At 42.9% G+C, this 19,046-nt stretch overlaps 1 protein-coding gene across 1 annotated transcript in view; it reads left to right on the top strand.

Annotated features, from left to right (window-relative positions):
* The window catches only part of RASSF8 (Ras association domain family member 8), a 77,317-nt gene extending 58,739 nt beyond the window's left edge, over positions 1-18,578 (top strand). The window contains exons 2-5 of the mRNA XM_087722378.1: positions 9,746-9,948; positions 13,149-13,981; positions 15,109-15,253; positions 16,176-18,578. Of these exons, the coding sequence (XP_087578504.1) occupies positions 9,846-9,948; positions 13,149-13,981; positions 15,109-15,253; positions 16,176-16,297 (1,203 nt within the window). The 5' untranslated portion in view covers positions 9,746-9,845 and the 3' untranslated portion in view covers positions 16,298-18,578. The remainder of the gene's footprint in view (positions 1-9,745; positions 9,949-13,148; positions 13,982-15,108; positions 15,254-16,175) is intronic.
* The last annotated feature ends 468 nt before the right edge of the window (positions 18,579-19,046 follow it).

Genomic DNA, 19,046 nt, shown 5'->3' with positions numbered 1-19,046 from the left:
TTCCCCATCATTGGAGGCTTTTAAAGAAGAGATTGGAAAACCATTGGTCTGGAACGGAATCTGGTCTCCTGCTTGAGCAGGGGGTTGGACTAGAAGACCTCCAAGGTCCCTTCCAACTCTGTTATCCTGGAACAGCCAAAGTGAGAATCATAGAACCACGTGGCTGGAAAGGAACACAGAGATCTTCTAGTCCAGCATTTGCTGGCTGGGGAATTCTGGTAGTTGAAGTCCAGACATCTTCAAGTTGACAAGGTTGAGAAACACTGTTCTAGTCCATTCCCTGCCCAAGGTAGGAATCCTCATACAATGCCAGCTGGCCTTTTTTTCTTACAGACTTCTCTCACCGTCGTTGGCATCTTCAGAAATGTAAGCCAGCCGAGGAAATGGAAAACTATCCACGGAGCATAAAGCTTTTTAGACATCCCGAAATACGTAAAATGTTTTGTGGGAGGATGGAAGTTTCGAAACCAAACACTGAAATGCAAACACTCCATCTGCATTAAAAGGGTGTGGGGGGAAATAACAAAGTTATATTTTGAGAACCAGGTTTACAAACAAGGGCGGATGGTTAAACAAGGATGTTTATCCACAGTGTATCATAACTCTTATGTGTGTATATATATAATGGGGGGGGGGAACCCCTTTTAAAGATTTCACAAGCCTGAAACGGGATGGAAAACATTTGTTCTGCAACTTTCTCTTCCAAAAAAACGCTAATGAAAGCATCTGTTTCCCTTCAAAAATGTAAGTAATTTAACTTTCGCTGATGCTAAACATTTCTCTGCTTTTTGCTCTCTTTTTTTTTTTTGGCCAAAGTTTGATCCAAAATGCAAACCCCGAAAGGAAAAAGGTTAGCCTGAAAAAGCCAGTGCAGGCTTCAACACCTTGTCACTCTTTGTATGAAAACAGCTGGGTAATTTACTCTTTAAATTTAGATTTCATACAAAGGGGGGCCCTCTTGGCAGAGAGAGTAATAAATATACACAGGTTTTGGTTGGGGAATGGAAGAAATAAGTGATTAATTAGGGCCTTCTTCCCTCCTCTGGCCTTTTTTTCCCAATTGCAACAGCAAATTATTATTATTTTTTTGCTAGTGGGGTGTTTCCTGATTTGTAGAAGAGGTACCTTTTGTGTTTTAGAGGATAACTTCTAACAATATTAGCAGTTATAGCAGTTAGACTTATATACCGCTTCATAGGGCTTTCAGCCCCCTCTAAGCGGTTTACAGATTCAGCATATTGCCCCCAACAACAATCCGGGTCCTCATTTCACCCACCTCGGAAGGATGGAAGGCTGAGTCAACCCTGAGCCGGTGAGATTTGAACCGCCGAACTGCAGAACTGCAGTCAGCTGAAGTAGCCTGCAGTGCTGCATTTAACCACTGCGCCACCTCGGCTCTTCCCTTTTTCCCCCAATATATTTTTATTATTTTTACATTTAAAACTATGCCATACCGCGAAGTCGGAGTGACTATACATTCACATTATATACAGCTAGTCACAATTATTGACAATTAACCTACTTAATACATTATCCATCCTTCGGTCCAATCACAACATATACAGTTTGTTCCAGTCTTGTCACCTGGTCTTATACCAGTCATAAAATCTGTTCCAGACTTCAAAATATTCTGATTCCTCTTTATTTTTAAGTTCAAGAGTGAGCCTATCTCCTTCTGCGCAGGCCAACACTTTTCTGATTATATCTAGCTCTGGTGGTGTGTTTTCTTTTTTCCAGTATTGTGCATAAGTTACACGCGCCGCAATTAGAACATGTATAATTAAATAAAGTGTATATTTGTTAAACCCCTCCGGTATTATACTTAGCAGAAAAAATTCCGGTTTAAACAAGATTTTGTCTCCCACCATTTCTTCTAACCACGATTGGATCATTTTCCAATACTTTTTTGCCTCGTTGCCTCCCTTTTAATGTCAGAAGAAGTCAAGGGGAATTCCCCAGATATGTCCGGACAAACATCTCCTATTATCCTTAGCTAGAGATGATGGGGACTGTAGTCCAGGAGCCTTGGATTGAATACCGGTCTCCTACGTTAAAACACTGCATGGATTCAATAAAGGAGAAATTTTCAGCTCGGGGACGAACTGTAGGGTCCTTCGTGGTCTCGGGGGGGGGGGGGGTTCTTGCAGACGTTTCATTACCCAACTAGGCAACATCATCAGTGCTAGAAGGGAGGAGGAAGAGGAGGACTGTGGGTTCCTTGGTGCTCTCTGAGCTTGGTGGTTTTCTTGCAGATGTTTCATGACCCAACTAGGCAACATCATCAGTTCTAGAAGGGAGTTCTCTGCTTATATTCTAGTCTCTACTAGAATTCCAGGAGAATATGAGCAAATGGATTCTCCTAGTAGCACTGACATAAGCTAGTTGGGCCATGAAACGTTCTGCAAGAAAACCACCAAGCTCAGGGGGCACCAAGGACCCCACAGTTCAACCCTGAGCTGCAAATAATGGCAGTGTTTCAAGGAGGCCAACGACTGGTTGATTTCTCCAGTCCTTAGGGGCTTAGGGGTCCCCAAACTTGGCAACTTTTAAGACTGGTGGACTTCAACTCCCAAAATTCTTCAACCAGCTATAAGTTCTGCCTTAGACATACCGTAAGTTCCAGCAATGGGACAATTCCACTTTTCAAGAGTTGAATGACAACCAAAGTTGGTGAACTGCACCCAGTACAGTGGTGGGTTTCAAAAAAAAAATTGGAACCTACTCTGTGGGTGTGGCCTCCTTTGTAGGAGTGGCTTGCCGGCCATGTGACCTGGTGGGAGTGGCTTGCCAGCCATGTGTTTTCTTTCTTTCTTTCTTTCTTTCTTTCTTTCTTTCTTTCTTTCTTTCTTTCTTTCTTTCTCTCTCTCTCTCTCTCCCCTTCCTTTTGTCTCTCTGTTCCTTTTTTCTTTTTTTCTTTCATCTCTCACCCTTTTTCTTTCTTTTTTATTTATTTCTTCCTTTCTTTCTCTTTCTCTCTCTCTCTCTCTGTCAGTCTGTCTGTCTGTCTCTCTCTGTGGGGGGGCATAGGGGGGTTTCAAAAATTTTTGGAACCTACTCTGTGGGTGTGGCCTCCTTTGTAGGAGTGGCTTGCCGGCCATGTGACCTGGTGGGAGTGGCTTGCCAGCTATGTGTTTTCTTTCTTTCTTTCTTTCTTTCTTTCTTTCTTTCTTTCTTTCTTTTTCTCTCTCTCTCTTTCCTTCCTTTCGTCTCTCTGTTCCTTTTTTCTTTTTTTCTTTCATCTCTCACCCTTTTTCTTTTTTAATTTATTTCTTCCTTTCTTTCTCTTTCTCTCTCTCTCTCTCTGTCAGTCTGTCTGTCTCTGTGTGGTGGGGGGCAGTGGGGGGTTTCAAAATTTTTTGGAACCTACTCTGTGGGTGTGGCCTCCTTTGTAGGAGTGGCTTGCCAGCCATGTGACCTGGTGGGAGTGGCTTGCCAGCCATGTGTTTTCTTTCTTTCTTTCTTTCTCTCTCTCTCTCTTTCCTTCCTTTCGTCTCTCTGTTCCTTTTTTCTTTTTTTCTTTCATCTCTCACCCTTTTTCTTTCTTTTTTATTTATTTCTTCTTTCTCTTTCTCTCTCTCTCTCTCTCTGTCAGTCTGTCTGTCTCTATTTGTGTGGGTGGGGGCAGTGGTGGGTTTCAAAAAACTTTTGGAACCTCTTCTGTAGGTGTGGCCTGCTTTCCGGGTCCACTGGTGGGACCTCTTCTAACCGGTTTGGTAGATTTGACGAACCGGTTCTACTGAATAGGTGCAAACTGGTAGGAACCCACCTCTGACCCAGTAGTAGTAAGCACCAAGAAGATTTAAGACAAAGTCACTCCTTATCCATCAGTCTTGAGTTAGAAGTCAGAACTGAAGAAGCTTCTTGGACGAGAAGCAAGACGTCTTCAAGGAAACAATGAAGTCCAGTTGCCTTTTGAAAAAGCCCCTTTGGGGACAACCCTGATCATGGATGACTGAGAACTTCCCTAGACGTTTAGAAACTCAAAACCACCTCTTAGTGGTCCAACCTGGGTCTCCTTCACTCTTTTTATGTGTAAAATGTGTTTTTATTTTCCATTTTTCATTTTCATACAGTCACATATATACTGTGCCTAGCCGAGGCCATACAACATTAAACAATAAACACAGCAATTCCTCTTGTCAACAATACCCCCCAAAATAGAAACCCAATATACCTCTTCGACCCTCCATACACCTCTTTCTTTCTCCCCTCTCCAACTTTCCATCTTCCCTCCATCCTTCCCCTCTACCCTACTTCCCCTCCCCCTCTACCACTCCTCTCTCCCGGTACACTCCCTCCCTTCCTTCTCACCCTCCCTCCAATCCTCTCTCCCGCCATCTCTACCCCTCTTTCTTCTATCCCGCTACTCCTCCCCTTGGTGTATTTCTACTATATGTCAATATATTCAGCTTGTCCTGTTTTTACAGTGAAATTAAAGAGAAACAGTATACATGTGAAGTCGCATTACATTGAAATCTAACACATACTATATATCCCCCCTCCCCCCCTAACACCCCACCTCCCTCCCCCCGACTTCCCAGAGCCCGTACACGGTATAGATTTTTAACAAACACAGTCTAAAATATATTTTAAAAAAAGAAGTAAAAAAAAAGAAGTTAATAACATCTCTACATTGAACTCAGCTTCTTCCTGTTGCACTAACTTTGAACAGTTTAGATTATTCCTGATCTTAAGCATCCTTCCCTCTTGATTCCCTTATGCTGAGAATATTCTTTTTGTCCTGAAGAATTCTGAGTTCTTCAGAACTCAGCACATCACTTAATACTTTTTCGGTCGTCCTGGAAAGGTGTAACTTTACTTTAACCTTCCATCCATTTTCTTGTTCATCCTGGATTAAGCTGGTTAGCTTCTAACCCTCGGTGCTGCTAAAACTTTAAGCCGAAGAGTGGCACGTGAAGGATTAGGATTAAATGGACCACCTGTCCCATTCATTTGTCCTCTTTTTCTCTTGAGTAACATCGAAAGATAAACGATGTGGAAGAGAGGATAATAGTACAGGAAGCTCTCAAGTTACGACCACAAACGAGCTCAAAATTTCTTCTTTTTTTTAAATATATATTTTTATTCTTTTTCTTAAAAAAACAAAAAAAACAAAAGCAAGAAAAACAACTTTCCTCCATTTCATCAAGCATCATGTTTTTGTGCATCAATTCTTAAGATTAAAAATAACCACTAGTTTTGCATTAAACATAACTGAATATTTCGCTGTCATGGAGCATTATGTGTTCAGATTACCATTAATATTCTTTCATTTGTAACAACCCTTATTTCCTTGAATTCATAATTATCAAATAACAATAAGTCTTTAAAGTATTATAATATCACCTATCTCCAAGGAGAAAAAGCGGAGATTAGAACAAAGAATTCCCCTTAGTTTATAATATACATTCACATTTTCAATTGGCCATAATGTCACCAATCATCCAGAGTTCCAAAAATAGTTTTCCATTATTAATTATTAATCTATATAGTGGCTAAGAATTTCAAATCATATGTATATCAATTGTTCATTACGTCATCATTGGCCCGTTTCATATACAAAGATCTTTCTAATATAAAATGGTCACGACATGCAATTATACCAAAGTCTTCAAATCATCCCACTCTTATACATTGAGATCATTATTGAGCTTTATATATCATGTGAATAGTACTCTGTATCATAACAAGAAGGAAAAAGCTTCATAACGATAACTATAACTTTCTATTACTACAACATAAGTAAACAGTTTCATTCGCAGGTTTTTTTAATCTAACCATTAGTAAAACAAGTCCCATACTTTATAATATTCCTCATCCTCCCGTTCTCTAATTTCAAATGTAAGCTTACTCATTTTGGCACATTCCATTATTTTCCAAATAGTTTCCTCCTGTGATGGTACTTTCTCGTTTTTCCAATTTCGGGCAAAAGCGAGCCCAAAATTTCTGTTGCTAAGCGAGAGATTGGTGAAGTGAGTTTCCCCCCATTTTTTTTACTTTTCTTCCCACCGCTGTTAAGCGAATCACCGCAGTGAAGTTAGTAACATGGTTGTTAAGCGAATCTCTTTCTTCATTGGCTTTGCTCATCACAAGGTTGTAAAAGGGGGATCCTGTGATCTAACAACCATCACAAATATTAACCAGTTGCCAAACGTCCAAATTTAGATCACATGACTTATCAGGATGCGGCAACGGTCTCAAGTATGAAGAAACTGCCATATGGCTTTCTTCGGTGCTGTTGTAACTTTGAATGAACCGTAATAACTTGAGGACTACCTATATAAATACAAATGGTGGAAAAGCTTTTTGTACACATTGGCGGGGAGGAAAAGAGAGAGAGAGAGATGGAGCGAGAGAAACAGAATGGGAGAACGAGAAACACAGAGAGCGTGAAAGAGAGAACGAGAGAGACACAGAATGAGAAAATGAGAAAGAAAGAATGAGAGAATGAAAGAGGAAGAGAAGGAGACAGAGACAGAGAATGAGAGAATGAGAAAGAGACAGAAAAAGGGAGAATACGAGAACAAGAGAGACAGAGAATGAGAGAACAAAAAAGAGAGGCAGAAAAAGAGAATGAGAGAAAGACGGAATGAGAGAATGAAGAGAGACAGGAAAAGAGAGAACGAGAAAGGGACAGAGAGAGACAAAAAATGAGAACAGGAAAGAGAGACAGAAAAATAATAAGAGAATGAGAAAGACAGAGAGGAAAACGGAATGAGAGAATGAGAAAGAGACAGAAAAAGAGATTGAGAAAGAGACAGAAACAGGAAATGAGAGAAAGAGAAAGACAGAGAAACAAAGAGAGAATGAGAGAATGAGAAAGAAAGAGATACAGAAAAAGAATAAGAAAGCGACAGACAGAAAAAGAGAGAATGAGAAAGGGACAGAGACAGAAAAAGAGATTGAGAAAGAGAACAAAACAGGAAAAGAGAGAATGAGAGAATGAGAAAGAGAAAGACAGAGAAACAAAGAGAGAATGAGAGATTGAGAGAGAGAGACAGAAAAAAAATAAGAAAGCGACAGACAGAAAAAGAGAATGAGAGAATGAGAAAGAGAGACAGAAAAAGAGATTGAGAAAGAGACAGAAACAGGAAAAGAGAGAATGAGAGAATGAGAAAAAGAAAGACAGAGAAACAAAGAATGAGAGATTGAGAAAGAGACAGAAACAGGAAAAGAGAGAATGAGAGAATGAGAAAGAGAGAGAGACAGAAAAAGAATAACAAGAAAGCGACAGAGAAAAAGAGAATGAGAGAATGAGAAAGAGAGACAGAAAAAGAGATTGAGAAAGAGACAGAAACAGGAAAAGAGAGAATGAGAAAGAGAAAGACAGAGAAACAAAGAGAGAATGAGAGATTGAGAAAGAGACAGAAACAGGAAAAGAGAGAATGAGAGAATGAGAGAATGAGAAAGAGAAAGACAGAGAAACAAAGAATGAGAGAATGAGAAAGACAGAAACAGGAAAAGAGAGAATGAGAGAATGAGAAAGAGAGAGACAGAAAAAGAATAACAAGAAAGCGACAGACAGAAAAAGAGAGAAAGAGAAAGAGACAGAGAAACAGTGTAGATTAAACGGTACAAGAAAAAAAAAGCAGATTCAAGGAAACGCCAGAGTTCCTTTGGTTAAAACATCTGTTTCCTCCCAGTGAGAATATTCTTTTATTTAACAACTTTAACGGCGATGGTTTGTTCCTTGATTCTCTCGAGATTTAGCCGCCATTTCGCTGGTACAATTCAGAATAAAAGAAATAAAAACTATTTATGGGGATCAAAGTGGAGCAGTAACTGCATATAACATGACACTGTGATGTGTTCCTGAATATAAAATACAATTTTGAAATTTTGAGGGCTACGGGTAACCATTTCCAATCATCTGGCTACCGTCATAGGTGCTGAAACTGCTTTATATCACCAACGTTATCATTTTCCTATAGTTTAAAAATGATATTTATCTAATACAGGTGGCCCTCGGCTTTACAACGGTTTGTTTAGTTCCCATTCAAAGTTACAACGGCACTGAAAAAAGTGACGGGGATTTTTTTCACACTTACAACCGTCGTGGCATCCTCTTGGTCACACGATCCGAATTCAGAAGTTCGGCAACTGACTCCTACTTACGACCGTTTCAGTGTCTCGGGGTCGCCTTTTGCAACCTTCCCATGAGCGGGAAGCCGTGTTACCTTTGACAAGTGCAGTGATTCACTTAACAACCGTGGAAAGAAAGTTCATAAAACAAGGGGAAACACCCCCCCCCCAAAGAACTGTCTTGCTTAGCAATGGACAATTGGCGTTCCACTGTGGTCGTAAGTCGAGGATCACCTGCATGAGTAATAGAAATGCCCGTGTTTATCTGCTCCCTCAGAAGAAAGACTCGGCCACTAAAGCAGGGACACACATATAAACAGTTTTGTTTCCGTGCAAAATTAGTTGTGGGAGACAAAATTGTCAAGCGAGAGTCAATCCGTGGTGAAATTCCGCTGCTATTCGGGTTTTTTTCCAAATTTTCTTTGCCACGGCAGTTTTGTGAGTTGTGTCCACGCAACGAGGATTTCGGAGATGACACGTGGATGTGATGTGGATGTTTTTGGATGCGTTCTTACTTCAAAAAGATTCGAATGCCCTCTTCGCAAGAGCCCCTTGTGAGAGGGATAAGTAGAAAGTACTCAAACCGGAGGACAGAAGGCAACCCGCCGTTTTCATCACCAGCAGAAGCATCTGACAAGCGTCACTCCATTGTCAGAATTTATTATCTTTTAAATCAAGCACCGTCCTGTCACATGCGCAGACAGACACTTGTTAGGGAATGAGTCACTGCCATCCAGAAATTGAATTCCGGTTGCTAAAATGTCTTTCTAAAATAAAAAAAAGGATCCCAAATTGGGTGCTTTTTCTGGAGGCAACCAGACTTTCTGGGTTTTTTTTCCTTTTGAAAACGTTTCGCTTCTCATCCAAGAAGATTCTTCAGCTCTGACTGGATGGTGGGGAATGGAAGGATTTATATTCCTTGCAGACAGCTGGTCGTTTGCATCCTTTTAGAGGGCCGTTGAAGCACTTGATGTTGTGACCTGCAGCAGATTCGGACAGGGAGGAGGTTGGGGAGGAAGATGGGCCAGTCCTGGAGTCTGGGGAAGGCTCAGATGAGGGCTCTGTGTTGGAGGCAGAGAGGTGGCCAGGGACGTATGCCAGTTATCAGCTGCCTTCGGAGTCAGACATCAGTGAGGCAGAAGAACAGCTGGAGCCTGTTCCCAGTGTGCGCATGCGCAGAGCTGCCAGACGAAGGGAAGAGCTAAAGAACAGGTGTCGACTTGGGAGTGAGGCCACAGGTGGACGGTGAATGGCCCCTCCCAGAGGAAATAAAAGAGGAGCGAAAGGGGAGTGGAGTTTGCAGGAGACAATCAGTTCGCTTAATTGGTTTGTGACTCTCCGAGGCTCCTTGCCAAGTTCTGCAGACCTCGGCCTGGCAGCTCTCCAAGCCAGATAAGGTCTGTGACCGTAAATCCTCCCTCGAAAGACTTTGCTGGAGGTGAATGAGCAGAATTCACAGTCAATGAATAAAAGGGGGTTTTGTTGGGACCAGGAGTTTGCTTCAGGCTCTCGGGAAGCCTCGGTTGCAGCACTTGGAGGTTTATCTTGGATTGCAATTTTAAAAGCACAAATTGTATGTGGGGAGAAAACTCTTAAACCCCTGAAATACTATGGTGAATATAATTTGCATTAAAGAGCCTTTTCCCTCCTTTGTCATCTCCAGATAATAATGCCCGCAACAGGTTGGCACTACCACACGTAGTTGTAAACATGACCTGACAGCCGGAAGATTGTCTGCATGGCCATCGGGTGATCTGGAGACCATGGAGCTGAAAGTCTGGGTCGACGGAGTCCAAAGGATTGTTTGCGGAGTCACGGAAGTGACAACGTGCCAGGAAGTGGTTATAGCCCTTGCCCAAGCTATCGGTGAGTTTCCGCTCCGGATATTTATATTCGGAGGTGAGTGGGAAGGGGTTATCATTCATTCTGTTAGGCCAGGGGTGTCGAACTCAAGGCCCAGGGGACGGATCTGGCCTGCGGGGTGCTTAGATCTGGAAACACTCTGGAAAGAGTGAAGGGATGGCCAGCTTAACCTCACTGTGTCGGGGGAGGCCTGTAGCGCCCTCGAGGGAGGGCAGGATAACAGTAGCAGTTAGACTTATATACCACTTCACAGGGCTTTTATAGCCCTCTCAGGCTTTTATAGCCCTCTCTAAGCGGTTTACAATGTCAGCCTAGTGCCCCCAACAATCTGGGTCCTCGTTTTACTCACCAAAGGGTGGGAAACGAAAGTCAGCCTTGAGCTGGTCAGGATCGAAACCCTGGCAGTGGGCAGAATTAGCCTGCAATACTGCATTTTAACCACTATGCCACCAGAAAGGAAATTGAGAAAGGGAAGGGAGGGAGGGAGGGAGGGAGGGAGGGAAGAAGGAATAGTACTTATATACCAGTTCTCAGTGCTTTTACAGCCCTCTCTAAGCAGTTTACAATGTCAGCATTGTGCCCCCCAACAACCTGGGTCCCCCATTATTTTACCCACCTCGGAAGGACGGAAGGCTGAGTCAGTCAACCTTATCGAGACACCTTCTAGGAACAGAACATTACCCCACCTCTAATTATGTTTTTCTTTTTTTAATTGGACAACCGTCCTCAGATCCGTCTCCAAGCTTCACGGGAGAGAGAAAAACATTTTGAATTTTGAACCGTTTTGATCTTGGAGAGCCCTACTTCTAAGACAGTGCGGAGTTGCGTTGAGCTCAGAATAACATCAAGGCTCCCTGGGGTGGGAAGTCCTGTTTTGGATTCAACACGGTCTCTCTCGTGATCTTGTCTAGTTCTGAATTCGAAATGTTTTTGCTCCCACATTCTTGGAATACAGAGATAAACATTTGACAAATTTCAAGGCCTGGAAGATTTGAAGGTTGTTCCTTGTATCCTGGACGTAACCCCCAAGTCTTCCTCTGTTCTGATGAAGGAGACCGGAGTCCTCATTAGCTGGAAAATAATAATTCTTCATAATTGCAGGAGTGTTTTTTCTGCAGAAATCTACCATATTTTTCAGAGTATAAGACGCACCTTTTCCCCCTAAAAAAGAGGGCGAAAATTTGGGTGCGTCTTATACACTGAATACAGCATTTTTGGCCTCCTGAAACCCCACCCCTTTGCAAAAATTGAGGTGCAGAGGGTTTGGGACACTTGCAAAGTGCTCCTTGGGGTTGGGGAGGGCAGAAATGAGCATAAAATGGGCCACTTTTCCTTCTTTTTGCCCCCCCAGCCCCCAGGAGCACTTTACAATCCTCCCAAACCCTCTAGATGCCCCCCCCCTTTTTTTAAAGGCCAATTTCTGCAAAAAAACATGCCATTTTTTTGCTCGTCCCCCACCCCAGCCACCAGGAACATTCTACAAGCTCTGCATGCCCCCCCCTTTTTAATTTACCTCTTGAAAATAATGGTGCGTCTTATACTCTTGAAATCCTGCATCCAGTTTTGGTTGCCACGATATATAAAAGATGTTGAGACTCTGGAAAGAGTGCAGAGAAGATCAAGAAAGTGGATTAGGGGACTAGAGGCTAAAACATATATGAAGAACAGTTGAATGAAAAGAAGGACCAGGGGAGACATGATAGCAGCCTTCCAATATCTCAGGGGCTGCCACAAAGAAGAGGGAGTCCAGCTATTCCCCAAAGCAGCTGAAGGCAAGACAAGAAGCAATGGGTGGAAACTAATCAAGGAGAGAAGCAACCTAGAAGATAAGAAGAAATTTCCTGACAGTGAGGACAATTGATCAGTGGGGCAACTTGCCTCCAGAAGTTGTGAATGCCCCAACAGTGGGAGTTTTTAAGAAGAAGTTGGATAACCATTTGTCTGGAGTGGTGTAGGGTTTCCTGCCTAGACAGGGGGTTGGACTAGAAGACCTCCAAGGTCCCTTCCAACTCTGGTTCTTATATACTTACCACTGCAGTAGTTTTAATGTTACGGAGTGAATTTTATACATGCCCCATCAATTTAGCTTTTGTAAATACGGCTTGTTAATTTGCAGAACTCGCTAATGTAGATTCGGGTTAAATTATCATGAACTGCTTTCCCAGTGCATTAAGTAATTTGTTGATGTTAAGAAAGTGATTATTTTTACATATATATTCATGCCTCATCCCTACGCTTGTCGATGTGGCTTGTTAGTTTGCAAAGTGGTGGTGCTAATGTGGCTTCCATTAAGTTACCATAAACTACTTTACCAGTGTAGTAAATTGTTTGATTGTCTTAGCAACTTTTAAAATTTGGGTCTGGTGCACTTGTGGTGCGATTCTGCCCTCTGCTGGCTGATCCCTGCCATTGCAATGACAGTTAGTCTTCGACTTGCAACCACAATTGAGTGGATTTTGCTCCGTTTTACGACCTTTCTTGCCACATTCGTTAAGTGAATCTCTGCAGTTGTTCAGTTAGTAAGATGGTTGTTAAGTGAATCAGGCTTCCCCATTTCACATTGTTTGTCGGGAGGTCGCAAAAGAGGATCACCTGACCCCGGGACACTTTATAATATTCATAAATACGAGTCAATTGCCAAGCATCTGAATTTTGATTATGTGACCATGGGGATGCTGCAATGGTCACTAAGTGTAAAAAACTGGTCCTGTCACTTTTTTCAGTTCTATTGTAACTTGGGTCACTAAATGAACTGTCGTAAGTCGAGGACTATATGTAGATCCATGCTCTTACAGGTAGTCCTCAATGTAGGGCCACAATTGAGCCCAAAACCTATGTTGCTAAGTGAGAAATTCATTAAGTGGGTTTTTTCCCATTTTATGACTTTCCTTGTCACAGTTGTTAAGTGAATCACTGCAGTGGTTCAATTAGTAACACGGTTGTTAAGTGAATCCAGCTTCCCTGTTGACTTTGCTTGTTGGAAGGGAACACGCAAAAGGGGACCACGGGACCCTGGGAACCTGCAACCGTCATAAATGTGAGTCAGGTAAATCAGGTAACCATGGGGCTGCTTCAGTGGCCATAAGTGTGAAAAATGGTCACCTTTTTCAATGTCATTGTAACTTTAGTCACTAAATGGACTGTCATAAATTGAGGACTTCCTGTATGTCCATGTCCTTATTTCTTATTTCTTTTTTTCATAGGCCGTACGGGGAGGTACACCCTGATTGAAAAATGGCGGGATACGGAGAGACATTTAGCACCTCATGAAAACCCCATCATTTCTTTGAACAAATGGGGACAACACGCCAGCGACGTCCAGCTCGTCTTACGACGTACCGGCCCATCGCTTAGCGAGCGGCCGACCTCAGACAGTGTCGCTCGGATCCCGGAAAGGACTTTGTACCGCCAAAGCCTCCCTCCCTTGGCCAAGCTCAGGCCCCAGAACGACAAGTCGATCAAACGGAGGGAGCCCAAACGGAAATCGTTGACCTTCACCGGGGGGGCCAAAGGCTATTGTAAGACCACGACGGACGAGTTGAAGAAGCTCGTCCGCCTTCAGACAGAGAAGCTGCAGTCAGTGGAGAAACAGCTGGACTCCAACGAGGCCGAGATCCGATACTGGGAGCAGAAGTTCAGCTTCAGCCTGGAGGACGAGATCCTGAAGCTGGAGCAGAAGCTGAAGCGGAATGAGGTGGAGATTGAGGAGGAGGAGTTCTGGGAGAACGAGCTCCAGATCGAGCAGGAGAACGAGAAGCAGCTGAAGGAGCAGCTCCAGGAGACCCGTCAGCGGGTGGCAGACTGTGAAAGCCGGCTGAGGGACTATGTGGCCAAGATCCGCCACATGGAAAGCGGCTTGGAGGCAGAAAAGCTGCAGCGGGAAGTCCAGGAGGCGCAAGTCAACGAAGAGGAAGTCCGGGAGAAGATCGAGAAAGTCCGAGGAGAACTCGATCTCCACGGGCAGCAAAGCCTCCGCCTGGAAAATGGACTCAAAGCCGTGGAGAGGTCTCTCGGGCAGGCGACCAAGCGGTTACAGGTGGGATCCGTTTTTTGGTCTTCAAATATTTTATTAGTGGATTGAAAGAGAGAAATGCAAAGAGAAATAAAGATAAGGGGGAAAATAAGGGAGGAAACGGGAAAGAAGAAAAAGAAAGGGGGAAAGAAAGAAAAAAGCATTGAGCGCCGACTCCTTTCGCTGTGGTAGAATAAAATAATAACATCAAACCTAAACTTTTTACTTTTACATAATAATATATACCAAGGGTCCCCTACTTGTGGGCTATGGCCAACTACAAGTCCGTGCCCTAATCCCCACTGGGACGTGTGAGTGGCCGGGTGATGCGCGGATTTTCGCGTGCTCAATGCCCCACTTGTGTGAGTGTTGTGAGCATCGTGGGCAGTCGTGGCCTCACTCGTGCAAGCATAGAGGTGGCTGATGAGGAAGAGGAGGAACAGCTGGGTCCTGTGCCTGATGCACAGATGCGCAGGAGGCAGAGGAGAGGAGAACAGTGGAAATCTATGGGCCGGTCCTCGGGATGGAAGAACCACTGCTGCTAGTGAAGCTCCGTCCTAGCTCTGGGGATCAAAGGCAGGGGGCATAGATGAATAGAAGTAGCAGACAACTATTCATCTCCCTTCCGGACAGACTTGTTAGCCTCGGTGAGAGAGAAACTTGCCAAGGCTGCCGGCATTCCTAATAAAGGAATCTTTGAGTTCGCTTCAGAGTGTTTGTCGTGTTTGGGGAGCCGGGTCCAAAAGGTTGTAAGTTGAGGTCTACTCTACAGTTTACTAAAGAGAACCGGGTGGTTGAAATGAGATCCCCTTCAGTTGATGGCAGCTGCCAAAGTCATGGAATAACTGGTGTTTTGGGTGGAGCAAGAATGGAAAATTGTCCCTGATTTATCTTGGAAATCCAGCTGTTTTCATTTCTCTCCAAATCCTTCAGAACTGTCCGGTTGAATCATTTCTAACAGTGAGAATAATTAACCAGCGGAACAAATTGCCTTCAGAAAATTGTGGGTGCTCCATCATTGGAGGCTTTTAAAGACAAGACTGGACCGGCTCCTCTATCAGAAATAATCTTTGGCGAGAGCAGAGGGCAGGTCTGGATGGCCTCCAAGGTCCCTTCTGATCCGTTTTTTTTCCCTTTCTTATCCTTCTCAGGAAAAGGAACAAGAACTGGAGCAGCTGACAAAAGAACTGCGTCAAGTCAACCTTCAACAGTTCATCCAGCAGACGGGGACGAAAGTCACAGTCCTCCCAGCTGAGCCCGTTGAATTGGAGACGTCGCACCCAGAGCTTGAGAAAGGTACTTTTGAGATGACCACCCACCCTCCTGCCGCCTTCCTCCAAAACAGATCTTAAGAGAGATCTGTTGAAAGTTCACCTTGGTCTTTTGAGGGTTGGGCAGGAAAGCTGGGGTAGATGTTGGCAGGTTCACAACTGATTTGGACACAAGCAAGGAAGTCCCTTCCTTTATACAGAAGGGCGAGCAGGTAATGGGAGAAGGTAGATGTCAGGGTTCCAAATAGCCTCCAAAAATAAATCAGAGTCCGAGGCAAAGGATTGCTCAAAGTTCCAATTGATGAAGAGAGACATATTGGCACATCTGGGGAAACCCGAATCTGAAAGCTTCCCAGTTTTCCCCACCCAGTTGAAAGTTCAAGATCTTGCCCACACACCCACAAGGCTATCCCATGGTCCAATCTCCCACTGCCACGCTGGCAGTTCCTCCCATCCGCTCAGGTGCAGAGGTGCAGAGACAAAGGATGACCGTACTGGCACAGAACTGGGAACAAACAGAGATCGATTCTAAGAAGGAAAATCTATGAATGTGCAGAAATGGATAGGCTGTCTATGGAAATGAAGGAGAAGGAAGCAACAGAGTGCTATCGAATTTGGAATAGATGGTATTCCTGGCTTGAGAGTAAATGCCAAACTTAATGCATAAAGTAAATATATAAATGTATCGAGAGTATCTAAATAAGGATATAACTTAGGATAATGATATAGAAATAGAATTTTTTGTAAATAGGATTGTTACGGAAAATATGGATGCCCATATGGAAAATCTGTTACAAGTGTAGATTTGTTTTATGTGTTTTGTCTTTTAAATGTTGAAAATTTAATAAATGGTATATTTTTTAAAAATGAAATCCACCTTCAAGCAGAACCTGTTAAAGGTAACCGTGTCCGAAGACTTTCGTACTAACTTAGTTCTCCTCCCACAGAATCCGTGTTTCAAACCAACTCCCTCAAACGCCCGAGTTCGTCAAGACAGCTTCCCAGCAATCTTCGGATTTTGCAGAACCCGCTCTCGTCTGGTTTTAACCCCGAGGGCATTTACGTATAACAGCCCACAGGTTCTTCTTCTCGACGGGACCTTTGAAGATAACCAAGGACCTCAGCCCGGTTCCTCCATGGTGAGTTTCTTCTCCCGGGGACCTGTGGCGGAAGAAGACGAACCACCAACTCTGGCATTTGAAAACTCGCGGGGGCATTTCATTGCCCTTTTTTTAAATCCGATCGGCGACACAACGTGGAACTCTCGCGCCGGGCGCTGATTATACGACGGAGAACAGAAACTCAGCGGTGGAGGCCATTGCGGCCCGAACCAAGCCATGTCAAAATAGCTTCCTTTGTTTTCTTTTCTTTTGTTTTAAATATTATTATTGCTATTTCTGAAGCATAAATATTTCTTAGCAGGCATCCGTGGCTGATCGGAGAGCCGCCCCCCCCCCACCAAAAATGCTCACTCTCTATGCCAGTTGTATGTGGGAAAACGCTGGCCCTTTTAATGACGTGTGGACTTCAACTCCCAGGATTCCCGAGCCAGCATCGCTGTCTTAGGAATCCTGGGTGTTGAAGTCCCTCATGGCTGTGTCGGGAATTCTGGGAGTTGAAGTCCACACGTCATCCAAGAGCCACCGTTTCTCCAAATCTACTATGTCATTGGATTGTTAGGGATTCATTTATGGACGTCTGAATGCAGGCATATAGTTTCTAGTCACAGGCCTTGCTTTAGAGTAGGCCTGAATTACTCTTCCATCCATGGCTGTTGCTAAAAGACGCCATTTTGAATTAAGCGTGTCCTTCTTCACTCCTCTGTAGCATCATTTACACCGTGTGTTGATAATTTGGTCACTTACACCGTGTGTTGCAGATCCTCCCCAACCTGTCGCTAGTTGGGGATGTGGTAATGAAAGTGCAACTCGGAGTGAGGGAGAAGTGAAAAGAAAGCAAACATACACCATCCCCCAGCTACTACTAGGTTGCAAGCTTTAGTATGTTTCATAATTGGTTGTGCTAGGGATGTCTACTCTTGTAAGGTGGCCATTTGCCTTTTGAAAGAGAGTTGAAAGACAAAAAGTTGGATAAAGTCCCATTTTAGGTCAGGTAGAACTTGGGTTTTGCCCATGACGATGCCGTGCCGCAGTGTGAAAAATGTGTTTGTGTATGTGTGTAGGTGCGTAAGAGAGAGAGGGAGAGAGAGAGAGAGAAAGAAAGAATCTGCAGAGGTATGAATGAATTGTGATAATCAAAACAATGTGTTTTGCTCCCCCCAGAAAAAGCCACAATATTCAAAAGTACTGAAGCTTAAAAGAAAAAAAAAAGTGTTGTGGTTTTCTTGTGTTACAGCCATTGTGGGATATATTGTTTTCTTCCCTTTTTTTTAACAGCCGATGGATTTTCCCACTCAAATGTCCTCAGGCCCGAAACTCCACAGTGTAAGGATTACAATTAGCATTTGACGATCTCCTAGTTAGCGTTTTATGATAGCGACGTTTATATTTGAGATATTTTGCCATAATGGATACGCCTATCAAGGAACAAAATGCTCTTATCTTCAGTCCAGTGTCTTGCCAAAGGAATTTCTCACCGTTTATTTTTATTTTTATGATGATATGATGATTTTTACCACTACAGTGTTCTTGTATTATAGCCATGAAAGACACAACCATCCATTATAATGTGGATTTGTGCCACTTACAATTTGTTGAGCCAAAAACACTTGTGTATGGTAGTTGGCCAACCGCATAACACCCTATTTTATTTTATTTTATCTTTGCAAAACCAGGTTTTTCCATCAGTCCAGATTGGTTTCAGGTGTACATAAAATGGATGAAAAATGCTCAGGCCGTGAGATATGAAATAGTTAGACAGCTCCACCCTGATGCCTTGCCTATAGAAAGAAGACGTATATAATATATACATATATATATATATAAAATATATGCATATATATATTTGTATAACTTTGCAAAATTATTTCAGTCCCGAATGTGATGATACAAAAAAGGGTTCTTGAAGAAAATGGTCATTTATTTAAATAAAAGCACATTTATTTCTAACGTAGCTCGTCACCCAATTACTACCCAAAATAATAGAATAGGTTTTACCGGAGAAAAATGCATGTCCCAGAACGATAGGAGTAATAAGCACATAAAGTTCACAATTCATGTTATTTTAGCAGTTAGATTTCTGTACCGTTTGAAGCATTATGTCAAACGGAACACGGGAATACGTTTTGAGCGTTTCAGGACGTTTCTGCGTTGTTGAATATTATGGAAATGTCTCACAATGATTTGAAGATGTTCATTTTGATGCACTGTAAAATCAGAATTCAGGCCTTATTAATTGCATTCCTTTTTTTCTAAAAATAGGGTGATGAAGGAAATGACCTTGTGTGCTTTGGGGTGATAACACATTTACCTGAAAAAACAAGGTGACTCCAATTTTAAGATAATCCCCGTTTTCCCAAGACAGGAGAAAACAGACAAAGAACTCAAAATACACATATCTTGTGCAGTGCCCAATCCCAGCCAAAACCAGCAGAGTATGTGTCTGTACAACTTTGTCAAAAGTTTTGTTTCGGCGAACGAGAATTTTTGATTCCCCCAGTAAAAAAAAAAAAATTTTTTTTTAAACCTCTTCGTAAATCCTTCCTCTTTCTTTCTTTTAATATTCTGGATTTTGCTGGTCAGATCTCCCGTTAGAGAAATCTAATCTCTCCTTGCCTAGAATTGCAAAAAAACAACAACAGGATTTGACACCAGGAAACTAAAAAAATAAATAAAAATATTGGTTGATGTTGGTGGACA

Source organism: Thamnophis sirtalis, unplaced genomic scaffold (genome assembly GCF_051295495.1).
Source record: "Thamnophis sirtalis isolate CommonGarterSnake01/CBP01778 unplaced genomic scaffold, rThaSir2_p1.2 scaffold_9, whole genome shotgun sequence".
In the NCBI taxonomy this organism is placed as follows: Eukaryota; Metazoa; Chordata; class Lepidosauria; order Squamata; family Natricidae; genus Thamnophis; species Thamnophis sirtalis.
The sequence above is the reverse complement of the archived record's forward strand: the minus strand, read 5'-3'. Positions and strand labels throughout refer to the sequence as shown.